General features: G+C 46.6%; 5 protein-coding genes and 1 pseudogene across 22 annotated transcripts; 3 read left to right on the forward strand and 3 right to left on the reverse strand.

Annotated features, from left to right (window-relative positions):
- Window positions 1-459: 459 nt before the first annotated feature.
- LOC120706077 (16.9 kDa class I heat shock protein 1-like) lies at window positions 460-1,229 on the forward strand. Its single transcript, XM_039990648.1, has one exon. It carries the CDS (start codon window positions 556-558, stop codon window positions 1,012-1,014), a length of 459 nt encoding a protein of 152 aa, XP_039846582.1. The 5' UTR covers window positions 460-555; the 3' UTR covers window positions 1,015-1,229.
- A 1,858-nt stretch (window positions 1,230-3,087) lies between these two features.
- On the forward strand, window positions 3,088-4,048 carry LOC120706078 (16.9 kDa class I heat shock protein 3-like). The gene has a single exon (XM_039990649.1). It carries the CDS (start codon window positions 3,381-3,383, stop codon window positions 3,828-3,830), a length of 450 nt encoding a protein of 149 aa, XP_039846583.1. The 5' UTR covers window positions 3,088-3,380; the 3' UTR covers window positions 3,831-4,048.
- A 1,732-nt stretch (window positions 4,049-5,780) lies between these two features.
- On the reverse strand, window positions 5,781-6,841 carry LOC120706080 (17.9 kDa heat shock protein 2-like). The gene has a single exon (XM_039990650.1). The coding sequence runs from the start codon at window positions 6,603-6,605 to the stop codon at window positions 6,105-6,107; it is 501 nt and encodes a 166-aa protein (XP_039846584.1). The 5' UTR covers window positions 6,606-6,841; the 3' UTR covers window positions 5,781-6,104.
- A 6,809-nt stretch (window positions 6,842-13,650) lies between these two features.
- On the forward strand, window positions 13,651-19,098 carry LOC120706083. 18 transcript variants are annotated; one of them, XR_005688186.1, is made up of 7 exons: window positions 13,670-14,307; window positions 14,890-15,010; window positions 15,802-15,885; window positions 17,470-17,582; window positions 17,680-17,750; window positions 17,930-18,334; window positions 18,440-19,098. XR_005688186.1 is itself a non-coding variant. In XM_039990653.1 (3 exons), the coding sequence occupies exons 1-3, from the start codon at window positions 13,895-13,897 to the stop codon at window positions 15,102-15,104; spliced, it is 516 nt and encodes a 171-aa protein (XP_039846587.1). In that variant the 5' UTR covers window positions 13,651-13,894; the 3' UTR covers window positions 15,105-15,630. The 18 variants fall into 18 exon arrangements, 1 of the variants encoding a protein (XP_039846587.1); XR_005688187.1 differs by having other exon boundaries at window positions 17,686-17,750; XR_005688189.1 differs by having other exon boundaries at window positions 17,470-17,565; window positions 17,686-17,750.
- LOC120706081 lies at window positions 15,734-17,635 on the reverse strand (annotated as a pseudogene).
- Window positions 17,339-18,637, reverse strand: LOC120706082. The gene is made up of 2 exons (XM_039990651.1): window positions 17,967-18,637; window positions 17,339-17,548 (listed from the first exon to the last, which is right to left on the reverse strand). Exons 1-2 carry the CDS (start codon window positions 18,601-18,603, stop codon window positions 17,442-17,444), a joined length of 744 nt encoding a protein of 247 aa, XP_039846585.1. The 5' UTR covers window positions 18,604-18,637; the 3' UTR covers window positions 17,339-17,441.
- Window positions 19,099-23,562: the final 4,464 nt, after the last annotated feature.

Consider the following 23,562-nt stretch of genomic DNA (forward strand, 5'->3'; position numbering starts at 1 on the left):
ATCTGCATACGAGCACTACTTGCATGTTTATCAGGTTCTTTATCCATTTAGAAAGACCTTTCAGTGAGTGCCAGAGTGTGCCGCCGCATAGTAATGCCACTGATAGTGATAGACTCTCCAACCTGTACACTGCATGGAGTACATGTGGCAACTCACGAGTATAGTCGGCCAAGCAAATTAAAATGATAAAGAACTTTTTTGAAGAAAAAAAACTGCTAGTACAATGAATGAAGAGAGGGCTCTGGTCACGCCGAGGCCAACAAGCAGAGGACGCCAGGACACGAGACCGCTCTAGAACATTGTGGGGCCTTCCTGGAGAGACGACGGGAAGGAAGCTGATCTCGAAACTAAAACAGGAAGACGAGGTTGGAGAGCACTCCAGACGATTCATCCACCGCTCCCGACGAAGCTATAAATTCATCCCCTCCCACCGCTCAGCAGCTCAGTCCAGACCGAAGATCGAAATCGCACCGAACAACGCGCACATAATCTCATCTCCTTTTCCGATCGCACGCGAACGTTTCAGGTTCCCATTCACTGCAACCTCCGCCGACAATGTCGCTGGTGAGGCGCAGCAGCGTGTTCGACCCCTTCTCCCTCGACCTCTGGGACCCCTTCGACAGCATGCTCCGCTCCGTCGACCCGTCGCCCGGCTCCTCCGACTCCGACACCGCCGCCTTCGCCGCCGCCCGCATCGACTGGAAGGAGACGCCCGAGGCGCACGTGTTCAAAGCCGACCTCCCCGGCGTCAAGAAGGAGGAGGTCAAGGTGGAGGTGGAGGACGGCAACGTGCTGGTCATCAGCGGCCAGCGCAGCAAGGAGAAGGAGGACAAGAACGACAAGTGGCACCGCGTGGAGCGCAGCAGCGGCCAGTTCATGAGGCGGTTCCGCCTCCCGGAGAACACCAAGGTCGACCAGGTGAAGGCTGGGTTGGAGAACGGCGTGCTCACCGTCACCGTGCCCAAGGCGGAGGAGAAGAAGCCTGAGGTCAAGGCTATCGAGATCTCTGGTTAAGCGGCCATGGACGCCGGTTGAAGATGGTGCGAATGTGATGCTACGAGTCGTGCTTGCAGCTTGCTTGATCTCGGTGTGTGTGTGTTCATGAGCGTGTGTGGTGTGGACGATGTGTACTTCCCTTGCCGCCGTACTTCCTTTCGCTCTGTTCTTCCGTGTAAACGTCCGGTGCTTCCTCTGAGAAATAAATAAAGAGCTTTCATTCAAATGTTCTATATTTGTTGTTCATTTTGCTCTTGTTCGAGGTGTTTGCAAGTCGTAACTCCTCGTCATGAATTCTTCCCAAACGCCAGGCAAAACCCAAAAAAGGGGGATTTTTTCCTGCAATGAAAGCTTCCGAAGCAGAGTGTGTGTTAACGATTCATTTCTCCATCTCTTGGTGCTGGATCTTTTACTCAACCAACGTACTGGTAATATTTGTTCCTGGTTGTAGTCGAGGCAGAGACATTGGTTGGACGGTGCTTACTCTGGAGCATCATGGCAATGGCGTGGATTTGACGATACAGGCTAAGAGGTAGGACGGGGGAAACGGCGTCACACGTTGGATTAACACTCAACCAATGGGGTGATTAAGAACAAAGAGCCCCATGGGAAGAAGTAATAAGGAGGAAAGGAGATGAAGGTGAGCAGTCGATTACTCTTTACGAGAGAAAATTAGATGCTGATGTGGTTACAACGCTACAGATGAAAACACACCACTGAAAATGCATGAAAAAAGGGGGCCAAAATATTACAACCCTGAAACAACCCCAACACATAGATAGTATACCCTATATATTCAGCATTTTGTCTGGATTTCAGGTTGTGCTAGTGAGAATTGAGAAAGGCTTGAGCCTAGAACATGGTCACTTAAGAATGAAATGTAGAAACTAATGTATGTCATGGACAAATAATTAAAATGGATAATATATGCTTTATTTTCCCACTCCTTTTTTCTTTCCATAGATTAACATTTGCGTATGGGTGCTAGTTTGCTGCGCTCACTTGGTTTCAATGGCCTGCTTGGCATATGTGTCTCGACCTAGGCCCGTGGGCCTCAAGTGTTGGTGGAATTTAGATTGGGCCGTCCACTTATTGCTCCTTCAATTCGTTTTCTCATCCATCGGATCTGATCATGGCCACCCGACCGGACGAAATCCTACCTCACCCATCCGAAAAGAAATCTAACCCAACCCGATAAATGCATGGGCCAGGCTCGGTCCAAAACATTTAACCTGAGACCCAAAAAAAATCCGACCCATCCCAACCCGACTAAAAAATTATACATAAAAAATAGGATTTTATCCGACCCAATCCAATCACGTGCCAGGCTGGATTCGTGCCAAAAAATCCAACCCGATAATTTCTTTTGACGCGACCCGAACTTATGGATGATCAGGTCTAGCTCTATGTTTTCCTCAAAAAAAAATCTAGCTCTATGTCAACTGTGTACTTTGCACAATGGAAAATTAATTTAATAATACTAACATATTTTCAGAATAATTGGTAATTGGAAATTTTTACCTCACTATTTGTAGTTTGATTGTACGTATTTTCTATAAATATTTATAAAATAGCTAGTAAAATATAACATGCAGTTTTGGTAATGAATTCCAAAAGAAAACAAAGACTTTTTTGGTACCATCTGGTGATCATTTCCTCTTTAACTTAAGATAGGAAACTAAATAGTCAAACAAATATTTTAGTCAAAGAGTAAGCAGGGAAAGTTAGAATCGTCAGCTATTCTGAACAGAGGGGTACGTTGAATCATGCTACATGGCCATATTACAACTTCCAATGGCACACGGCTGAGCAGGATATAGATTCTTCTTCTCTTTTTTTTTTTTTTGAGATACCGAGCAGGATATAGATGGGCATTGCCCATCTGCCAGCGGGCCACAACAATAATCCGCAATCAGCACTTCAGTAGTACCAGACCGACGGGTCTGGATGTCTCTTCACAAGTTGTCGTCAACAAAATCGAATCAGTCCATTCTCGCTCGCAATTAGCTGATCTAGAAACTAGGGATTTTGCTAGAAAGAATTAAAGACCTTTTTTTTGAAGAATTAGAATTAAAGACTTTTTTTAAGCAAGTTTATCCGTGGAGGAACTGAACTGAATGCAGCGGCAACTCGAGATAAACGAGAGTCATCTAGAAGAAAAAAGAAAAGCAGAATAAGAAGGAAGAATAATGCTGCGAATCAAGCGGAAGGTGAAGCCAGAGAACTCCAGATGGTTCACGCGCGACACGTCCGGCATCAACCTATAAATAACCTGCCTCGTCCCCAACCTCCAGCCATCGAGAAGAGCACACAGCCAGAGCAACGCATACAACCTTCAGCAATCCACTCGCACCCGACCGCGCTCAGTGACCCAACCGACGACGATGTCGCTGGTGAGGCGCAGCAACGTGTTCGACCCCTTCGCCGACTTCTGGGACCCCTTCGACGTCTTCCGCTCCGTGGTGCCCGCGGCATCGAACGACCGCGACACCGTCGCCTTCGCCGGCGCGCGCATCGACTGGAAGGAGACCCCCGAGGCGCACGTGTTCAAGGCTGACCTCCCCGGCGTCAAGAAGGAGGAGGTCAAGGTGGAGGTGGAGGACGGCAACGTCCTGGTGATCAGCGGCGAGCGCAGCAGGGAGAAGGAGGACAAGAATGACAAGTGGCACCGCGTCGAGCGCAGCAGCAGCAAGTTCCTCCGCCGGTTCCGCTTGCCGGAGAACGCCAAGACGGAGGAGGTGAAGGCCGGCTTGGAGAACGGCGTGCTCACGATCACCGTGCCCAAAGCAGAGGTCAAGAAGCCCGAGGTGAAGGCCATCGAGATCTCTGGCTGAGAGTTCAATCTTTACGGTCGCGCAAGCTGCTACGTCGTGCTGTGGTCGAAGTATGGTCGTCGTGTTCCTCAATCCTGTGTCGGTCATGTCGTGGTCAATGGTGTGCTTGCCGGCTGGCCGCGTCGACCCGGGAGCGGTATTGGTATTTGTGTGTTTCCCAGTGGAGTCGTCTTTGGGTGTTGAATAAATGAAAATATAAAGAGTTTTTCTTGTATGTTTGATGATTTCCATTTACGTATTTTACTTTTTTTAGTGTGATTTATGTATTTCGGATGCCGAATCAAGCTATGTTTCGTCCCATTTTTAAATGAAAAAAGTTTATTTTACAACCTTCAACTATTGCGCTGGTTTGATTTTCAACTTTGATGTACAAAATCAGAAATCTTGCAACCTCCAACTATCAAAACCGTTTGGATTTCAACCTTATCACTGTTCCAGGGCGGGTTTTTCTTTTTTTCTCTCACTCTCCAACTTTAATAGCAAGGGAAAAATAGTTAAATGAGTCTAAAAATTATGAAATTTTTAGAGAGGTAGAGTAGATGATAGAAAACCTATTTTAACTATTATTTTTAGTTGGAACTTAAAAAAATAAAGTATAAATATTTGAATATGGGTAAATTTTAAATTTAAGTGAATTTTTAGGACATCAAAACATGCTCCAAAATTTACCAAATTCGAAATCTACGGTTCATTTTGAACATAGTTTATCATGTTAATTTCATTTCACTCATGTTTTGTGGAAATTTTTCAAAATCTGTTAAAATAATCAAGTTTGGCGCAAATTTGGTCTTTATGAACAAACTTACAATATTGGTATGGAATATTAGCCAAATAAAATTAACATGGTAAACTAAATTTAAAATGAACTTAGGTTTAAAATTTGATAAATTTTGGGGCACCTTTTGATGCCCTAAAAATTCAATAAATTTAAAATTTTACTCATATTAGAATATTTATATTTCAAAATTTTTTGAGTTTCCAACTAAAAATAATAGTTAAAATTGGTTACCTATCACCTACTCTACCTCTCTAAAATTTTTCATAATTTTTAGACCCATTTAACTATTTTCCCTTGCTATTAAAGTTGGAGAGAGAGAAAAAGGAAAAACCGCCTTGGAACAGTGATAAGGTTGAAATCAAAACGGTTTTGATAGTTGGAGGTCGCAAGATTTCTAGTTTTGTACATCGAGGTTGAAAATCGAACCAGCGCAATAGCTAGAGGTTGTAAAATGGATTTTTTCTTTTTTAGGGGATCCTTCCTCTGTTGAGCTAAGAACCTACCCACTTTGTAAAGTTTTTATGAAAGCCTTCCAACACTTAGATAGTAGGCTCAACCAGCCCAGTCCATTCCCATTGAAATCAAACATATCAGCCCATCCAAAAGCCATGCCACATTAAAGTCCGTTTCAGCCCACACAAAGGCCCAGCTTTCCAACCTTTTTTTTTCTTTGCCTTGTAACTTTTGAACCCTTTCCTTCTCCCAACCCGTCTTCCACAACCCAGTTGCAGATCGATGCCAATGACGACCAGTTCTCCCAGTGCTAAGCTTTGCTGTCTCGCAACTTGCCACGGTTCCTGGCGTGTCGCGGAGTAAAGCTCGCCGCGGCGGCTGCGACTGGCATCGCCGACGAGGCCGCGCACAAAATATCCCCTCCGCGTGCTGGTGCAGCCGTACGAGCTGGTTGGTGCGGTGATGGTGCCGCGCGCACTATCTTTTTCTCCCCCGTTCTTCAACAGCGAGGTGCCGCAAGTCGCGGGCCAGCATGATGGCCGTACAGATTGGGACAACTAGCTCACGCTCCGGATATTTGCTTCGACCACTTTCGAGTTCTGAAGGTTTTTGCAGGTGTTGGTGTCGAATACGATCGAAATTCATCGGTATGTTAACGATTTTTCGTTGGGGAAAAAATGCTAAGATTTTCAACTGATGAACAAAGTCACACTGGCGGGTTGCTGTCGTTAACTCGTCACAACTTTATTACGACATGAAGAAAAGTTTGTAGAGGCTGCAATCTCAAGAAAAGACGAAGAAATTAGTAGAGACATGTACAGGATTCCAGCTTAGCTGCTTAGGTTGCTATTCATTTACCGAGCACAGAACGGATTCTTTTTTTTTCTTGTTACATGCGTGCAGGCAGATCCATCACACGGGAAAGTATGCAATACCAAACCAGAGGAGGAGGAAGCTTCAGACGGTACGGACGAGAGACCTTAGTGTTCGTTCAACAGGGGCGTGCCTCGCCCGTGATGGAACGCGCGCGCCGGCGCGTCAAATCAGCAGGGGCCGGCCTCCACGGCCACCGTCGGCTCCCCGACCGGCTTCTCGACGGAGGCGGCGGCGGCGGCGGCGGCGGCGGCGATGGCCCCGACCTTGGGCACGGTGACCGTGAGCACGCCGGCGTCCATGGCGGCCCTGACGCCGTCCACGGCGGCGTCCCCGGGCAGGTGGAACCTGCCGAGGAACGTGGCGCAGCTGCGCTCGATGTGGTGCCACCTGTCGCCGCGCTCCTCCCGGCGGACGCTGCGCTCCCCGGTGATGACCAGCACGTTGCCCTCGTCCACCTCCACCCGCACCTCCTCCTTCCTCACGCCGGGCGGCAGCGCCGCGCTGAACACGTACGCGCCCGCCGTGTCCCGGCTCTCGATGTAGGTGTTGGCGAACGCCGAGGTGTCGCTCGCCAGCCACGTGTCGGCGGCCACCGCCGTGCCGAAGATGCTGAAGGGGTTCCTCCACGAGCCCGGGGCCAGCGTGTCGAGCAGCCTTTCCAGCGACATCCTCGCAGCCTCGAGCAGGGGCTAGCTGTGGACTCTCTAGCTTCAAGTCTACGTGTGTGCTCGAGCTGCTGCTGCTCGGCTAAAGCCCCGGCACGGCTATTTATGGGCGCTTGAAGGTAGGCGTCCGTCCGGCCGGCATCGTCTCCGTCGAGGCGTCGAGTGTACTGCTGTACGCCTGTACTCTAGTGGTGTGAAAGGGCCAATTTGGTAAATTTGCAGGTGATTGACTGGCTCGTGATCTGGAGAGCTCCATGTCCATGGAAGGGGGAGAAATAAAAAGATGCTGCCGGCGGCCGGTTACCTGCCCGCATCGCCGGCGTCCCGTGCATCCGATCGGCCGCCGACGGTTGCGATCCGCCGGCAGCTCGCCGTCCGCCGCTTAATGGCGCGTTGGCGTCAGCGTGTGAACGATGGCTACGTGGGCTCCTTAGGTGCAGTCGCTGTACAGTTGCCTGCCTCTACCCCTTGGGACCACGTCGTCGACGGCGACCGCGCCCGATTTGTCCGCACCTCGGCGTCGAGGTGGCCTGGCCGTACGCATCTGCGGCCTTCGCGGTTGCCTTGTTGGTGTTGGTGTTGGTGTCCGTGTCGCCGCCGCCGTACCGGCGCGCCGGGAAAGTCCGGGGTGATGGGAGTGTGTGGCTGCGGGGTCCTTGTCCGGCAGTTAGGGCTCGACGGACGACCCGTTCACACTCTCCCTGGGTCTTATCTTATGCGCCCGGCCACGTGCGCCTCTGAATCAAAGACTCGAGGAAAAGTAACAGGCTGAGTCACTAGTTGCGATCTTCTTGTGTTCTTACCGATGATTTGTTGTAAATTATTGAGGTGCTCTGGATTCTCTGAGATAAAACAAATTTGACCTTTGATCGATGTCGATGAAGTTGGAACTTGGAAGCAGAGGCGAAGCATATGAGATCGAGTCTATAATACCCACATCATGAAAAACTTCAATTTACTCTATTCAAGTATATAACCAAAGTCTAAAGGAAAAAGTCTAAGTTACTCCCCTCAACTATAGCCAAAGTCTGGATAACCCCCTAAACTATTGTTTGGTTCATTTTACCCCTTAAACTATACAATTTGGTTCAAATTACCCCCAATATAATTTGTCTTTTTTGTTTCTCCATGCATAGGTGGAGTTTTGAGTTGAAATTTTACAGCATAATAGCACGCACCATAACGCATGTTACAAAAAATAGATCATAATTTTTTATTTTGATAGGTTAGAATATTTAATGATAAATTAATCATTGGAGTACAAAATTATATGAAAAATAATGGGGAAAATTATAAAACTTTTTCTAAATATGCATTATGATGTTCACTACTACTCTGCAAAATTTGAAATTAAAATTCAACTTGTGTATGGAGAAACAAAAAAGATAAATTATATTAGGGGATAAAATAAACTAAATGGTATAGTTTAGGGGGTAAATTGAACCAAGTTATATTTTAGGGGGTTATCTAGACTTTGGTTATAGTTGAGGGGGGTAATTTAGACTTTTTTCAAGTCTAAATAACCCCCTAAACTATATCTTGGTTCAATTTACCCCCTAAACTATAGACTATTTAGTTCATTTTATCCTATAATACAATTTGTCTTTTTTATTTCTCCATACACAAGTTGAAGTTTAGTTTCAATTTTTGTAGGGTCGTAGTAGATATCACAATGCATATTACAAAAATTTTAAAAAAATTTCATCGTTATACAAAAAGGCTAGACAAAGCCCGGAGCTAATGGTACCATGTATATACTTGCAATTACCAAGGACAACGAGAAATTGAGTCACCACATGACACTGTTAGGACAGTTTTGCAATGCTAGTGTTCAATTTAGTGTATATTGTAAGAGGATTTGGATAGTGCAAAATGTTGTACTTAAACACCATGATTACTTTGTTAGTCCAAACAGGATGCACAAGAGGTGCGCGCCTAAATTATATAAAGGAGGATGTATTGAGACTTTCAGACTTTGAGGAAGAATTTAAGAGATAAGTTTCACTGTCTTATAAATTGTTACATATTGATGAGGGGCCAGTCAAGGTTATGCCGCCTATGCAATCTGATTATGAAGCAACAACTGAACTCGATAATGCAAATAAACCCCTCTTTCAAAAAGTACTAATCCATTGGTATGTATACACATTTAAAAAATACAAATTGCTAGAAAATGGCAACCATGCATCTTGGATATTGTGCAAGCATGCCCTCAAGTTTTTAATGTAAACAAGGTTTTCATTTGGCATCTAAATATATGTTAAGGAGATGGACAAAATATGTGAAAAAGGATTTGATTAAGAAGCAAGAAAGTGAGAAGAAAAACATATGCTGCATTTATATCTTGAAAGGCGACATCTGGTGCGTTGAAGTATTCGGCGACAAACTGATGTTATAAAAAAGTTGGACTTGGAAGCAGATAATTCTATAAGAAAGATGCAAGACAAACCATGAAATTCCTCTAAATTCGAAAGATTGTGCCAAAGACATATTAAGAGATATAGTATTGTCTAGAGTTCATTGGGTGGTAAAAGGTGCAAAGAGTAAACGTTCAGGAAAAATGTAGTTATTAAAAAGAAGAAAAAGGGAAGGAAAATAGAAATGCTCAGATGAAAGGTAGTGATACTACACATCGTAGCATGTTTTTATCACATTCTATGCTTCTACAGTTATCTTTATTTTAATCTCCTTTTATTTTATAATATGCGTGGCTATAGGAGAAGATCTATATAATGCAGCGGAAGGTAGAGATGAAGGAGTTCTGATCCAAAGCAAACTTGTACTACTCGTTTTTCCACGGCCACGTGAGCCTCTGCTCAAGTCTCTGTGAAGCAACACTGATTAATCACAAGGTGTAATCTTTTCTTTTCCTCAGAGATTGAGATCATTATGAACGCAAATCTAAGGTTTGATTCATTAGGAGGGGGTAGGTGAGTCATCACTGTTTTTGTTAGGCATAAAGCGAGGGCTTTGACGCTTTGTAATCTTCTGCGCCACGAACCGCCTAGTTTTTTCAAACCTCTTCACTGTTCATCACTGTGACAGACCCGCCGAATTAAAACACTTAATTAAGCGTAACCGCCATCATCTGAACGCATCAGACGCATTAGCTTAATTAAGTGTAACTTGACAGCCTGCTTTCAACCCACAGGCCGACCGAAACACACCAGAAGTCTCGCACGAAGGCGAGCGCAGAAGGTACCAGCACGATACAATCTTACAAAAATAGCAAAATATATTAAGACTTTTACAAACAGCTTAAAATTTAAAATTTACAAAAGAAATGACAGCACGGAAGAGAATCTAACTTACAGAGCATTTTTACTAGAGAATAAATAAAAACAAACTAAATAAGCCGAGGACTACCGCGACGTGAAGACAAGGCGCCACATCGAGCCCACCGATGGGAAACCTAGTTAGCTCATATACCTGAAACAAGGTAAACAACAAACCCTGAGCAACTAATACTCAGCAAGACTTACCCGACCAGTGGGTATAACTTAGCCCACATATCTAGATATGCAAAGATTTTGGCTGGTGGTTTATTTTGCAGAAAAGCAACTAAAGAAATTCCTTACTTTCAGTATTTTAGTCCAGATTCTATACAAATTAACTCTATTCTAATATTTGCATGGATCAACTATAGCAGACATGGTGGTGCAATCAACAATAATTCAAGGTGTTCATCATCATATGTATATAAATATATCTATCATCTCATTATAACACTACGCTGCGACGCAGTGACCAAGGTGCTCATATCCGAGAGCGACTGACGGCGAATCGATTCGATTTAACCTTGCAAGGTGGACCTAACCAACACGGCACGCGTATGCCCCGTCGGACCACACGCACCAACCATTCTCCTCCCTGTCTCGAACTACAGAACCGCCCCACCTGCATATAGTCAGCCGAGCCCTACGAGAGACCACCAAAAGTAAACTCGTGCATCCCGATTCTCCGCGGCCACTCGACTCGCCCTAAGGGGTGGGTAGAAGTTCTGTACTTCCGAAGCAAGACAGTACTCGGCTTACCGGTTTCGACTACCTCCTACTCCCGGCATGCGGTTAGTACAGCTCAAACATGATCAGCAGGGCCAACAACGGTTCGGTCCTTAACCGACACAGGCGGAACTACACCTCTCCCGCCCGGTCTCAGATTCTATTCTCTCTTTCATTCCAAGACTTTCATTCCAAGGTGAGTAACTTCTATATGGAAACATAAAAATATCCTATATCTCGCGAGTAATTAGAAATTACTCGACTTTTACCGAACCCTATCTAGCATAGCATATCTATCGTCCTATACATACTAGTATAACTCAAGGAAACCTAGGGTTTATGCAACTAGGGTTTCATACAACTCCTAAACGTAATGCACAAGTAATAAATACATATATAGGTGTCATAATTTAGATTAATAGGATGTGCACCGGGGCTTGCCTTCGGGCTGCTGCTCAGAGCTAGGGGCAGACGGGCTTTGGGCCGGATCCTTGCGAACCCCCTGTTGGACTTGCTCCGGGTGCTCTTTCGCCTCCGCGATCACTTCATATACGACTCCTTCGGCGGCGGCGTCTACACGTATGCACATGACATGAGAATGTATGCAAATACGATATGCAACAACAATCTTTGAAATGCCCAAGTAGAAACACTACAAATTTACCCCAAATTTACCCAATTCTACATCCAACAGTTCTAATAAAACCCGGAATATCCGGATTCATATCCGGAGTATCCGGACTCCGAAGTCCGGAGTTTCCGGGCCTATACCCGGAGTTTCCCCCGGAGTGTCCCAAACCCGGAGTATCCGGGCTTATACCCGGAGTTTCGCCCGGAGTGTTCAAAACCCGGAGTATCCGGGCTTATACCCGGAGTCTCCGGGCTTGACAGCATTTTCGCCCCAAAAACTGAAATCTTGATTTTTGGCAAAACCACCCACACCAAATTTGAAACCCTCTTGAATCCTAGTTGAAGGATGCATATAGAATTGATTGACCAAAAGAAATCACTTAGAACCTCCTAGAATCATAGATCGGGGCGGCACGAGTTGAATACCTAGGATGAGTTTTTCTTGAACGAAGAACTTGAAATCCAAAGCCTCCCCGAGGAGGAGCACATGGGGGAAAGGTTCTCCACGCCGATTGAAGCTTCCTTAGCCTTGAAATCAAGTTGAGAGGGAGGATTTGCACTCTAGGGCACTAGAGAGAGAGGGAGCTCATGAGGGAGAGGGAGAGAGTGCACGTGAGGGGGAGAGGGAGAGTGAGCTGTGAGAGAGAGAGTGTGAGATCCCTGTTTTAATGATTGTGGGGCACAGAGGACAAAAATTACATGAACTAGGAACTCCATGTCCGGAGTATCCGGGCCTACGGCCGGAGTATCCGGGCAGGGTGTTACAATCACTTGGCTTACAGAAGATCGTTTGCACATGACCATCTAAGGCCCTGTTTAGTTTCAAATAAATCACCTACTTATAAGCTAAAAAGTGAATAAAGTGACTTAATTTGCCAAATAACCCTAATTTATAAGTCACCTTAACTTATACTTTTTAAGCAGCTCCACCCCAACTTAAAACTTATAAATTCCCATTTTCCGCGTGGGGTCCACACCTTTTAACCTTTTAAGTCACTTAACAATCAAACACCCATAATTTATAAGTCATTGGTTTTAAATCACCTAATTGGTGACTTATTTAAAACCAAATAGGGCCTAAATAAAAAACGTCGTGAATCACTTGGGCGACGTGGCGTCCGCTGGATCAGAGAAGATGCTCGACGCAAGCTAATATCAACGTACCTTTCTAACCCTGCTCGAGTGTCTAAGACAAACAGTGCTAACCCTGCTGATGAAGTGTCTCTAGCTAGGACTGCACGCACAAGGCCCTGACCAAGCTAAGGGTCCATGAAAGCGAGAGGAAACACAACCAGGCGAATAATTCAGGTAAGGGTAGGTCCAGAGCTCCCCGTTTTTTCCACGCGTGCCGGCCCGGCGTGGCTGTCCGATTCACGATCCGACGGCAGGCACGCCGTGCGGTTGTTTTCGCTGGGCGTCAGCCGATGCGTCCTCCGATCAAAGTGACACCGGGGTCAGAACAAAGGGCTGCAGATTCTCCGAGCCGGGAAAGCGTTCACCGCCACGCGAAACTCGCAGTGCCAGCGACGGGTCATGGACCCGTGCCATGCCAGTGCCATCGTCCATGAGAGGTGCCAGTCATCAGCAGCCAACGCTAGTAGCTGCTAGCTCGATCCCAAGTTTCTTCCCTAATGAATGCGTCAGTGTACTGTTGATGGGGATCTGTGTTGTTTGCACTTTATTTGATCGCTTGGCTGTGGCTTGCTCTGAGGATCGCTTGGTGGCCATCAGCCGGGGGAGATCGAAGGTGCCATTCTGAATTCAATTTTTGACGACAGTACCGGAGTTCAGGTTTCCCCTTTTGTTTGCCGGAGCTGCAAAGTGCAAAGTTTATCTCTTTTAGAAGCCACGTGAAGCGATACATGAATTATTACACGTCAGATGTCAGTCAGTTTCCGTGGTACTAACACTAAATGTTTTCTTTGTGGTGAAGCAATATCATTAGACAATAAAACTTCGAAATGGATCGGTGATTTGAGGGGCAGGATAAGAATCGCGTTGTGACGATGCAAAGAATTTCTAGGTGCTATTTTGCCGCAACAGATTTTTTTTTTGAAAATATGTAAGTGAATATCAAAACTCTTCACGACTTTGATATTCAGTTCAGCCATGAAGAGTTTTTTTTTTTTTGAAAATATGCAAGTGAAGAGTTTTGCTGCAAATGATCATTCCTTATTTAGCTATCTTATAGAAACCACCCCACCGCATGTGTAAATACTAAGCTGATTCCGAGCAGTCTTCACTGACGTAAAGCAGCTAACTTAGGAGTGCTGCTGTTTCCGTGTTTAGATTATTCTTATTTGACACGTTTACAATTGTAAATGAATGAATCATCGAGCAAAACATCTAATGCGATCAATATATGGTCTTGCAATTTTCTCATCTTTTGGTGATAATTTGCCACTGTGATTGTTATGAAAACTGACACTTCTCGCTTCCCTTGTTACTGGCGTTGGGCAGCCGCACATAGCACAGCTGAGAGCCTCACGGCAAGGTTGTGGGCTGCTGGTTACGGCCGCCTTCCCGGCGTAGCCGCGTGGCTGCTGTGTTGGAGCTACGGCGACCGTCCCCAGGCGATGATGGGCTGATGGTGCAGGGGCGGTCGCCTTCCCCGTTCCAAGCTCCAAGCCTGCCCGCGCCCTGTCGCTCTCTGCTTGCTCTATGCTGTTCCTTTTGGCACGGGGTGCCGGGGACTGTGGCGGTTCCGGCCTAGGATCGCAGCCGGTTTACCTGCCACGCATTTCTGCGGTTCAGAGCCCGCGGCATCGAATGAAGGCCAAGCTTCTGTACCGCCGTCTCACCTGCCACCCGCGAGGTGTTCGACCTTATGGCGCTGAAGCAGTGAAGCGGGTGCGCCGGCACGCTGTTGAGGTTCAGAGTGTACTTCGACTCAAACCGAGTAAATCACACGTTCTTGCACATCCTAAGCCGTGCCGCTTGAACCAAACACTACTTGGAAATGGATGCAGCCCGATTGATTTTACAACTGCAAGTTTTGGTTGTTGCCTGTCAGTCTGTGGACGTGGGGCTAACTTCTGGCTTCACTTCCTCCATGCTTTCTGCAGATTAGCCAGGTTTGTTGCTCACCACTTGCCAAGACATAACCAGTTTGTCCATCGTCATTGTGAGATAGCCCAAAGTTCATCTGTAGTGTGCCGGTTTATCAAAGCCACCTGCCTTCTTGGAAAGCTGCGATACACATCAGGAGTGCATCGATAGTCAAAAAGGCATTTGAGGCTTTGAGCTTATTAGTTGACTTGCTATTGATAATCAGTAATTATCTTCCATAGTGTCCTATAAGATATTTGGGACCTTGCAATACAGACATAATCATAAGCTAGGCCATACGCATATTCCTTTCTGGTAAAACATTAAACAGGGAACTGCTCGAAGTTCTCAGAAAGAGAGTATAGAATGAAATACAGTTACTGTTTACATTGCTCTATAGCTAGGTACATATTGAATGGATAGAAAAATAGTCGGTTTATCACATGCACTTTTATTTTCAGTATTTACCATTTAGAGGTGCCTCTCTTTCTTATAGAGACTTAAAAGGTACTTTTGTTGATTTTTGTCAAACAAACCAATTCTAGATGTCATCTTTGATGATGTACTCTTTGACATTTAAGCCACTATTCATGTTTTATCATTGTCAGATGACAGTCCACGCTACAAAATATCTATGTGTTACATGTAGCTGCACCTGCACTGCATTGCTGTCACATGTGACTGAGACTGTGTTGCAAGATGTTGACTTATTATCTGGAGCTAATACAGGTATCGACTCATCTCTGGTAACATTGCACATGTATATATGTATCCGCATTAAATTATGCCCATGCTTTCAGGGCTTTGCTTTCAATACAGATAGGTTTGGTCTGCATGATAGTGTAGGTAAACATCTCCTTGAACGCACGAAATTGGGTGTTTCTTTTCCTTAATATGAATTTAAGCTCAGTGTATCTCCTTAATATTTAGAGCCTGGTTCCCCAGAAGTTGTTTGGAATTGAAGCTAACAAGCAAACTACACTGTGAAAATAGATTTTCTTTTCGTTATAAGTTTCAACTAGTTTTGTAATGAACACATTGATCTAAACCCCTGAGCTATTTAACATGCTAATCAGTCTCAGGTAGCAACTACTTTCTATTTAAAGGTATACTGTCTCTTGTATTTGTGTAGTACCTTTGCTGGTGGATGATGCAATATCATTTGTTATAAATTAATTTTGATCATATTGTGTGAGTCGGTGGTAAAGGGCCTCAAAATTTAGTCTAGATAATTTAAGGTCCGGGCTCAAAAAGGGCTCAACTCTTATCTTATACAATTTTGAGCTAAAAATATATATAAGGGTCAAGTTGAATAGTGAAGAGAGCATTAGGGCCATGATCCATTACTACCCCTACCGTGATACAGTGATCATAATTATTTCTCATTTCCGTTTTAACTGAATACTAACAGTCTAACCGATAACAAATCTCCAGAAAATAAACACTTAGACACAATTACAAAAAGATCTTATTCCTCAGTGAAATGGTTTCATCACATCAGTCATGTAATTCTCTTAAAGGTACAATGGGATCATAACTTGGAGGATAGTGTGATATACATCAATGGAGTCTCAATCTTGTATCATCCTAAGATCTGTGTCAAGGTAATCCTTATTACATTACTTGCAACAAGTTTACCCATGATTTTGAAAATATTTTGGTAGACCTGAACTTAGTGTTAGCTCCCATGCATGGATAAACCAAGTAGAACTCTGCTTTTGTTTCTTGAAATCAGTCCACATCTTGCAAAAAGGTCAGTAAGCTGATATTGAAAAGGAAGCCCATAAACGGATATGTGTAGAGAGAAGTAGCAACACAACCTGGGTCACACGGCCCAAACTTAAATTCTCTCATTTGTTATCTTCAGGCATCGTGGCACAGTAGTAGTACTAAGATGGAGACCCTTTTCTCTCATTTGTTGAAATGAGTAAGGAAACTTAAATTCTGAGTATCTTCTCCAGCAGTTGTATTAATCGAATGGATTGATGGTTCTGGGGGGCAAGATAAAAATTGCATTGGTGGAATTTCTAATTCAGTAACACTCCTCTCTAGCATATCTATGACCTTGGTGATAGAAGGCCGAGCTTCTGGCATCATTTGTATGCACCACAAACCAATCAAAGCCATCTTTGTCGCAATCTCCTCGGTTGCACTTGTCACTTCAAAGGTTTCAAGTGTACCCCCATTAGACAAGTGACCATGAAGCCATTCCGGGAAATAAAGTTGGCTAGAATTGTCAAGATTTTTTTGCACATTTCTTCTCCCACCAACCATCTCCAAAAGCACCATTCCAAAGCTGTAGATGTCTGACTTGGTTGATACATCACCAAAACTTCTAGAGAACACCTCTGGAGCAATGAAACCAATGGTTCCTCGTGCGCCAGCCATTGACGAAATGATGCTCTCCTTAATCTTACAGAGTTTGGCCAGGCCAAAATCAGCAATTTTTGGACAATAATTCTCATCTAAAAGGATATTGTGAGGCTTGACATCAAAATGGATGATGCGCCTATTGCACCCTCTGTGCAAATACTCTAGCCCTCGTGCAATACCAATTGCTATATCATATAATTTTCCCACCCTAAAGTTGATTTTGGATTTTCAGAATAGATATACCGCTCCAATGATCCATTAGGCATGTACTCATATATGAGACCTCGCTTTGATCCTTCTATACAAAATCCAAGTAGGCAAACTATGTTAACATGAGAGGTGTTGACAATGCTTAGAACCTCGTTAGCAAATTCCTCTCCATCGCCTCTCGAGTTATGAAGTAACTTGACAGCAACCGGGCGTCCATCCCTAAGCTCACCTTTGAAAACCATGCCATATCCTCCTTCCCCTAGTTTTTCACTGAAAGACCTTGTTATCCTTTTCAGGTCAGTGTACCTGTATCTTTTGGGTCTTATCCCATATCTGGATAGTATCAATTCAATATTTTGTTTGATTTCACAATTCTCTCTCTGGACAAGGGATAATTTTGTCCAAAGTGGCTTCAGCACAGCAAAAAAAAACATCCTAAAAGCACCCCAGAACTTGCAGATATGAACACTGCAAGTAAACGGAAAGGAAGAAATATTTAAAAGTAGTAATACATCAAGAAATGACATGGTTCATATCAATCAGTGTGCTAAATAGCACAGCATGGTGTGATGCTTCCTTAGATTTTTTTTTCTTGAACACTACAGTACTTGGATCTTCTGCTGCTACGAGTGAAGTTCATACCTGCCATGAGCAAACTAGTGCCATTCTTGCTGTGATCTCCATCTGCAGATAACACATAGGTTGATTGAATAAATGAGTAAGAAATTTTGTGGAAATTTACTGTTGGAATCGCTTGAGGTTATGGTTTCATATATATACTTTAAGAGAGAATTTGACAAGCTTCACTACTTAAGTTGCAGCACAAAGAGAAATGATGATGGAGAAATGTCCCAGTAATGATAGGTAACAGTGGACCAGGTGCGAGGTAAGCAGTGACAACATCAATCATATTTTTGAATTAATTGGAAATTTTAATTTTTGCACAAGACTAATCTAAAACATTGTAGGATTCTCATATTTTAGATGAAAGCTGCAATTTCCACATTTTACTTTTTCATGTTATGTGTAACAAATCTGTCGGCACCTAATATAATACTGGAACAGAAGTGATATCAGGCACATGGAAAGGTAATCATGTTACCTGAAACGCAATCTGAAAGCGACAAAAGGTACTTCCTTATGCTTCCCGATTGCACTGAGAAATTGACCAGGGGAATCTGCCCAGCACTGCCAACCTCACTGAAGCTTCGGATCCATTCGAACCGCGGAGAGGCATGGCATGAAGCAAGACCGCGCTCATCCGGCTCTATGCTTTGGTGAACCTCCTTGCCATGCCCAAAGATGCTGCGGAAAACTGTGACGTCGCTGTGGCCGCAGCTGATCGATGAGAACCACGTCACCAAGTCGTGGTAACTTCTCTCGAAGTTGTCCACAGGTGGCCTGAAGGTGAAGAAGAAACTGCAGGGCAAGTTGTTGCTGACGCTGAGCTGCACATCCTGGACTACCACGGTATGGGAATCGTACTGAATTTCTTTCAGCAGTAGCTGGCTGCCAATAGCGAGATTCAGCTCCGGACCCAGTAGGCCGCAGCTGACGTTAAACGATTTCCTACAGGCTGGGTCGAGACCCGGAGTAGCAACGAAGAAAGGAGGTCTGATCTCGATGGGTTCGGTACTGTTGCATTGAAGCACGGACGGGCATGAACTGGAGGAGAAGGTTGGGAGCAGGATGAAGAGGAAGATGGCCAGAGAGAGGGGCGAGACTGGCGAGGTGGTCATTGCTGGGCAACAGCAACAGACTAGCACCAGGCATGCAAAATTGCAACTGCATCAGCCACTGCAAGTATTCTGTAGGGTAGATGCCAGTGGCCTTTAGGCAATAATGCTACAGCCTACAGCTGCAGGGGGCGAAGACCGGCAGTAGACTTGAAGAGTGTCACTACAGATACCTCCACGTCCTCCGGTCCTCGCACGGCTTGGTAGGACGAATGTGCCAAAGTCGTTACCGTTGACGACAGCCGAGTGACTAGTTACTACAGTAGTAAACAAAAGAACGACTGACAAATCATAGTCTCACTTGTCAGCATTCAGTAAGTAGTAGTCATTACACGGTTGTAACTTGACTAACGAGTGACTGCGAGTAACTGCAAAGCTCCACCTCACAAGCTGATCGAACAACTAACTTAACGGGCCACATCTACTGCTGTTACAGTCGAATACTAGTAAACATTCCTTTTCAAAAAAATATATTAGTAAACATGAACTCCAGACGAACTTGCCGGGGTACAAAGTTTATTCGTATCCATGTATCATACACAGGACGCCTGCAATTCCAAACACACAAGTGCACGACACATCACATACACAACTACTACATTTCTGGATTCAGATTCCATGACATTGCTACAGCATGTCACGGTGAAACATTGCATGCATCTGAACCGTTGAAAACAAATCGATTGTCTCAGGCGCATCCGGCGGTAGCACCCCGTTCCAGAGCCCCGTTTTCACCTCGCCGCGCGTCGTGCGGCTTCTCCCGCAACCCCACGCTCGCCCCTCCGCGGACCTCCCGATCTCGCGCGAGGCAGGGGACGGGCGGCGGGCGCCGCGCGAGGACCGGGCGAGCGGGCAGGTCCGCGCCGCGGGCCGCCACCGCCTCGACTGGGGACCCGCCGAGGGCGCCGCCGCGGGAGGCTGCCGCGGGCGCCGCCGCAGGCGACTGCTGGGGCCGCAGCCGCGCTGCGCTCATGGAGGAACAAGCCGTGGACTGGCTCGGGAACTCGTGAATTTGCTTCCCAGATCACCATGGCAGCAGGGAAGGACTGGCTCGGGAACTCGGGACATCCACTGACTCGGCGGTCTCCAGCGGCGGCGGCCTCCTAGCTGCGGCACCAGCTTGCCGCCACCCGCGCGAGGCCAGGCCCGGTGGCTGGCCGCACTCCTCGCCCTTGCTCGCGGCTGCAGGCCCCCCGCGTCCTGCTCCGCGCGCGCAGAGCCGTCCCCGGCAGACTCCAGCGCCAGCGGCCTTCAGCGGCGGCATCGCCTGCCGCCACCCGCGCGAGGCCAGGCCAGCTCGCCGGCCGGCCGCTCCTCACCTCTGCTCGCGACGGCAGGCCCACTGCGGCCAGCTCCGCGCGCGCGGCGCCGGCGGACTCCAGCGCCGGCGGCCTCGCAGGCCTCCCACAGCGACAGCCTCGGTGAAGTCCCGCGGCGGCAGGACCCCTCCCTGCGGCGGCGGCGGCGGTTCTGGGGGAGGAGAGCCGCGCTCGGGCGGGCCGACCGGGCAAGGGAGGCCGCGGGTGAAAATGGGAGACAAAACGGGATGCAAGGTGAAAACGGAGGTCTACAGGTGGGCCGGCGCTGCGGGTCGTTGGATCCTCCTTCAACGCTCTAGATTGGCCCAATGTTTCACCGTGACATGCTGTAGCAATGTCATGGAATCTGGATCCCTACATTTCTATATGTCAATTGTGCACTGCTCGGTGGCCTCTCACGCTATGCACGATAGCAAAAAAAAAATTTACAGCATCCAATGGTGAATCTGCGGCTGACATTCACCCCACCTGCGCAGTAATGTAGCGGTAAATATCTTCGCGTCCGGAGTCTTCTTCCTCGTCCCCGACGCCTCTCCAGTCTCCGTTGCGGCACTACCTTGCAGCCGAGGAGGCCGGCGCTCGTGCCGGCGAGGCGGCGAAGACGCTGCTCTCGAGAAGTGGCGCCGGCTCCGACGTCGGCATCGGCAAGGGATCCGAGCACCTTGAGTGCGACCCCGCAAGCAGCCGGCCGGCGCACTCCCCTTTCCCACACTCTTCCCGACGGCGAAGAGGGCAAGGCGGCCGGGCGCGCCTCCCTCAGCCCCTCCCCTCCTCGACCTCCCTTCCCCTCTTCTCATGCGTCCTCAAAGGCGGCTGGTCGCACCTCCCTCAGCCCCTCGCCTCCCCGAGCTCCCTTCCCCAGTCCCCTCTCCTCCTGTGTCGCCAACGGCCACGAGCCTCACCGGCCGGCCGGCCGCGTAGGCCTGCCCGCCCGATGGGGTCGGCGCGCGGCGGCGCGGCTCTGGCCACGGGGTGCGTTAATGCGACTGCCCGCAGCGGCCTGGTCGAAGCCGCTGCAGCCGTAGGGCGCGGCCGGCGGCGCGGCAAGGAAGCCATGGCCGTGGCCATGGTGCGCCCCCTCCCCCCTCTCCCCGAGCTACTGCGCGCAGGAGAGGAGTTGCTGCCTCATGCAGATCCTGCGGCAGAGCTTCTGGCGGTGCGGCCCTTGTGCTTCTGGAACCAGTAGAAGATGTTCTTGCCCTCCATGGGACCGTAGCAGGCTAGGTGCGCCGTGATCTGCTGGATGTGCGACGCGCCGCCCCGGTACATCTCCTCCAACATCATGAGCTGCTCCGGCGTCGGGAACCAGCGCGTCGACCCCGCCACCATTGGCTGCTGCGGCTAGTGCTGCTGCGATGCCATGTTGTCGTCTACCTCTAGCCAACTCCTATACTTGGCTCTCTACATACTATACTAGGAATCTTGCTGCTCTTCTAGGGTTTTATTTCGTCTTTAAATATCTTTAACCTACGACATTTTTATGTTTCCTGCAGTGCTTCATTGTTGGTTACTGCAGCTGGGCCGGCCGCTACTGTCACTGCTGCTTCACCTTCCGGCGCTGGTAATTTAACCATCGATAGATCTATATTGTTCCCTGCTTTTGCTCTTAGGTTCCAGCACTATTTTTTGCAGATCTAATATCTGGTTGTTTACTCCATAGTACGTTGTGCCCTCCTGTACCCGTAGATTTATCTGTTGCGATTATTAGTATTCCAGCTCTGCTATCAGTCCTTCGATTCCATGTGTACAACTACACTTAACAAAGTGTGGTAGATTAATGCATTTCTTAAATCGGTTGTTTACTTAAGTAGTTGTAAGCATCTAGGCCCTCAAGGTATGTTTCGGTGATTAATGACAACCATTATTGTGACTAATGAGTTTGTGCAGCTTAATAGATCATTATCGCTCATTTGATCATATGTTAAAAGAGGCCCCTCAATTTCATTATTCAAAAAGTCGATCTCGGTATTCAACTCAATTATATGTCAAGACTAAGGATCTTTCTAGTCCTAAGTGTCATAAGGATGAGAAGGACACTTAGGTTAGTATAGATTTTATAGTTTTATAGTGATCGCACTATTAAGAGGGGTTAAGGCCAAGTAACTTGAGCATGGACATGGTCAATCAAAAATGAATGCACACTATGGTCACTCAGGTTCCTAGAAGTTCAAATAAGTGGTTTTCAACTTATATCTCAAGAATATTTAGATTTCATTCAAGACTCAAATCAGAAAAGGCAAAATCAGAAAAAGTCTTTAACACCGGTTTAACTGACGCTTTCATTTTTCTATACGTCGGTTAAACGAAGTCAGCAGAGTCTGGACAAGTCAATACAGCGGTTAAACCGACGTGTTTGAATTTAACGTCGGTGCATTAGTCCAGAGTTGGTTTTTTCAGGGTGTTTCAAGGTTCCATACACCGGTTAAACCGACGCTGTTTGAATTGAGACGTCGGTGCAATTGACTAGTGAGTTGGGTTTTTTCAGGGATTTCTGAAGTTGTACTCACCGGTTAAACCGACGATGGTTTTGAGTTAACGTCGGTGCATTTGTCCAGAGACTTGGTTTTTCAGTTGATCAATGGACAACTACACTCACCGGTTAAACCGATGATACGTCGGTTAATCTGCCCAAGTTGTAACGGCTAGTTTTCAGAAGGGGCAGTTTACATTCATCGGTTAAACTGACGCTGGCTATTGGAGGATCATCGGATTAACCGGCACTACGCAGTTTTCTGGCAGCTTTTCTCCAACGGCTCTATTCGTGTGAGCTGCCTATATATACCCCTCCAATGGATCATTTTGCACACTCTTAACACCAGGACACATTCATACACTCATACATTGTTGAGAGCCACCTTGAGCTTCATCTTCCACATATTTGTTCATTCAATCAATCAAGAAGCAAGATTAAGGATTTGAGTAGAGAGAAACTTGTGTGCATCCGTTCTTGGTGATCGGTTCTTGCTCAAGTGAAGGCCCTAGCTTGTTACTCTTGGTGATTGGCAGCACCTAGGCGATCTTGGTGATTGAAGATGTTTCTTCCGGAGCTTGCCAACGATTGTGGGAGCCCGAAGAAGGTTGTACGTGGCTTGAGCTCCACCACGCCGGGATGGTGAACGGAGACTCTTAGTGAGCGCCCAAGTCTCGGTGACATGGGAGGTGACAATACTCTTAGTGAGTGTCACAACGTGGATTAGGGGTGTGTGCCAACACATCGACACCACGGGAAAAAATCCGGTTGTCTCTTGCCCACTTTTTCACTTCAAGCATTTACTTTCATGCAACTTTTCATGTGCTTGACCTTAAAGATCATAACTTAGCTCTACCTTGCTTAGTTTCTTTTCTTTAATAGCTTGTGTAGTTTGCTTAGTTAGCCGGTTGGTGAATTGAGCCTTACTAGCATTGCATAGGTTAAGGTTGTTTTAATTGCTTTAGGAATTTGAAAAAGGCCTAATTCACCCCCCTCTTGGTCCATCGATCCTTACAGTAGTACTGCTTAGTTCAGCTGTGACTGCGATTATTGCTTCCAATTGTTGTTTAATTTGGGCAGCTGGAATAGTGGAATGTAAAGTGCCCTCCTTTTACTTTGGTTACCATAAACTGAATTATCCTTATTGAACTTATGGTGCTTCCGTTTTGTCAT

This window comes from Panicum virgatum, chromosome 5K (assembly GCF_016808335.1).
Source record: "Panicum virgatum strain AP13 chromosome 5K, P.virgatum_v5, whole genome shotgun sequence".
Lineage (NCBI taxonomy): Eukaryota > Viridiplantae > Streptophyta > Magnoliopsida > Poales > Poaceae > Panicum > Panicum virgatum.

Coding starts and splice junctions, on each gene's coding strand:
- LOC120706077 (XM_039990648.1), top strand. CDS start 556: ATGTCGCTGGTGAGGCGCAGCAGCGTGTTCGACCCCTTCTCCCTCGAC.
- LOC120706078 (XM_039990649.1), top strand. CDS start 3,381: ATGTCGCTGGTGAGGCGCAGCAACGTGTTCGACCCCTTCGCCGACTTC.
- LOC120706080 (XM_039990650.1), bottom strand. CDS start 6,605: ATGTCGCTGGAAAGGCTGCTCGACACGCTGGCCCCGGGCTCGTGGAGG.
- LOC120706083 (XM_039990653.1), top strand. CDS start 13,895: ATGCTGTTCCTTTTGGCACGGGGTGCCGGGGACTGTGGCGGTTCCGGC. Junction 14,308..14,930: donor GCTTTCTGCAGATTAGCCAG/GTTTGTTGCTCA, acceptor TGTTACATGTAG/CTGCACCTGCACTGCATTGC. Junction 15,011..15,081: donor ATTATCTGGAGCTAATACAG/GTATCGACTCAT, acceptor CCATGCTTTCAG/GGCTTTGCTTTCAATACAGA.
- LOC120706082 (XM_039990651.1), bottom strand. CDS start 18,603: ATGACCACCTCGCCAGTCTCGCCCCTCTCTCTGGCCATCTTCCTCTTC. Junction 17,549..17,966: donor GCTTTCAGATTGCGTTTCAG/GTAACATGATTA, acceptor TGTTATCTGCAG/ATGGAGATCACAGCAAGAAT.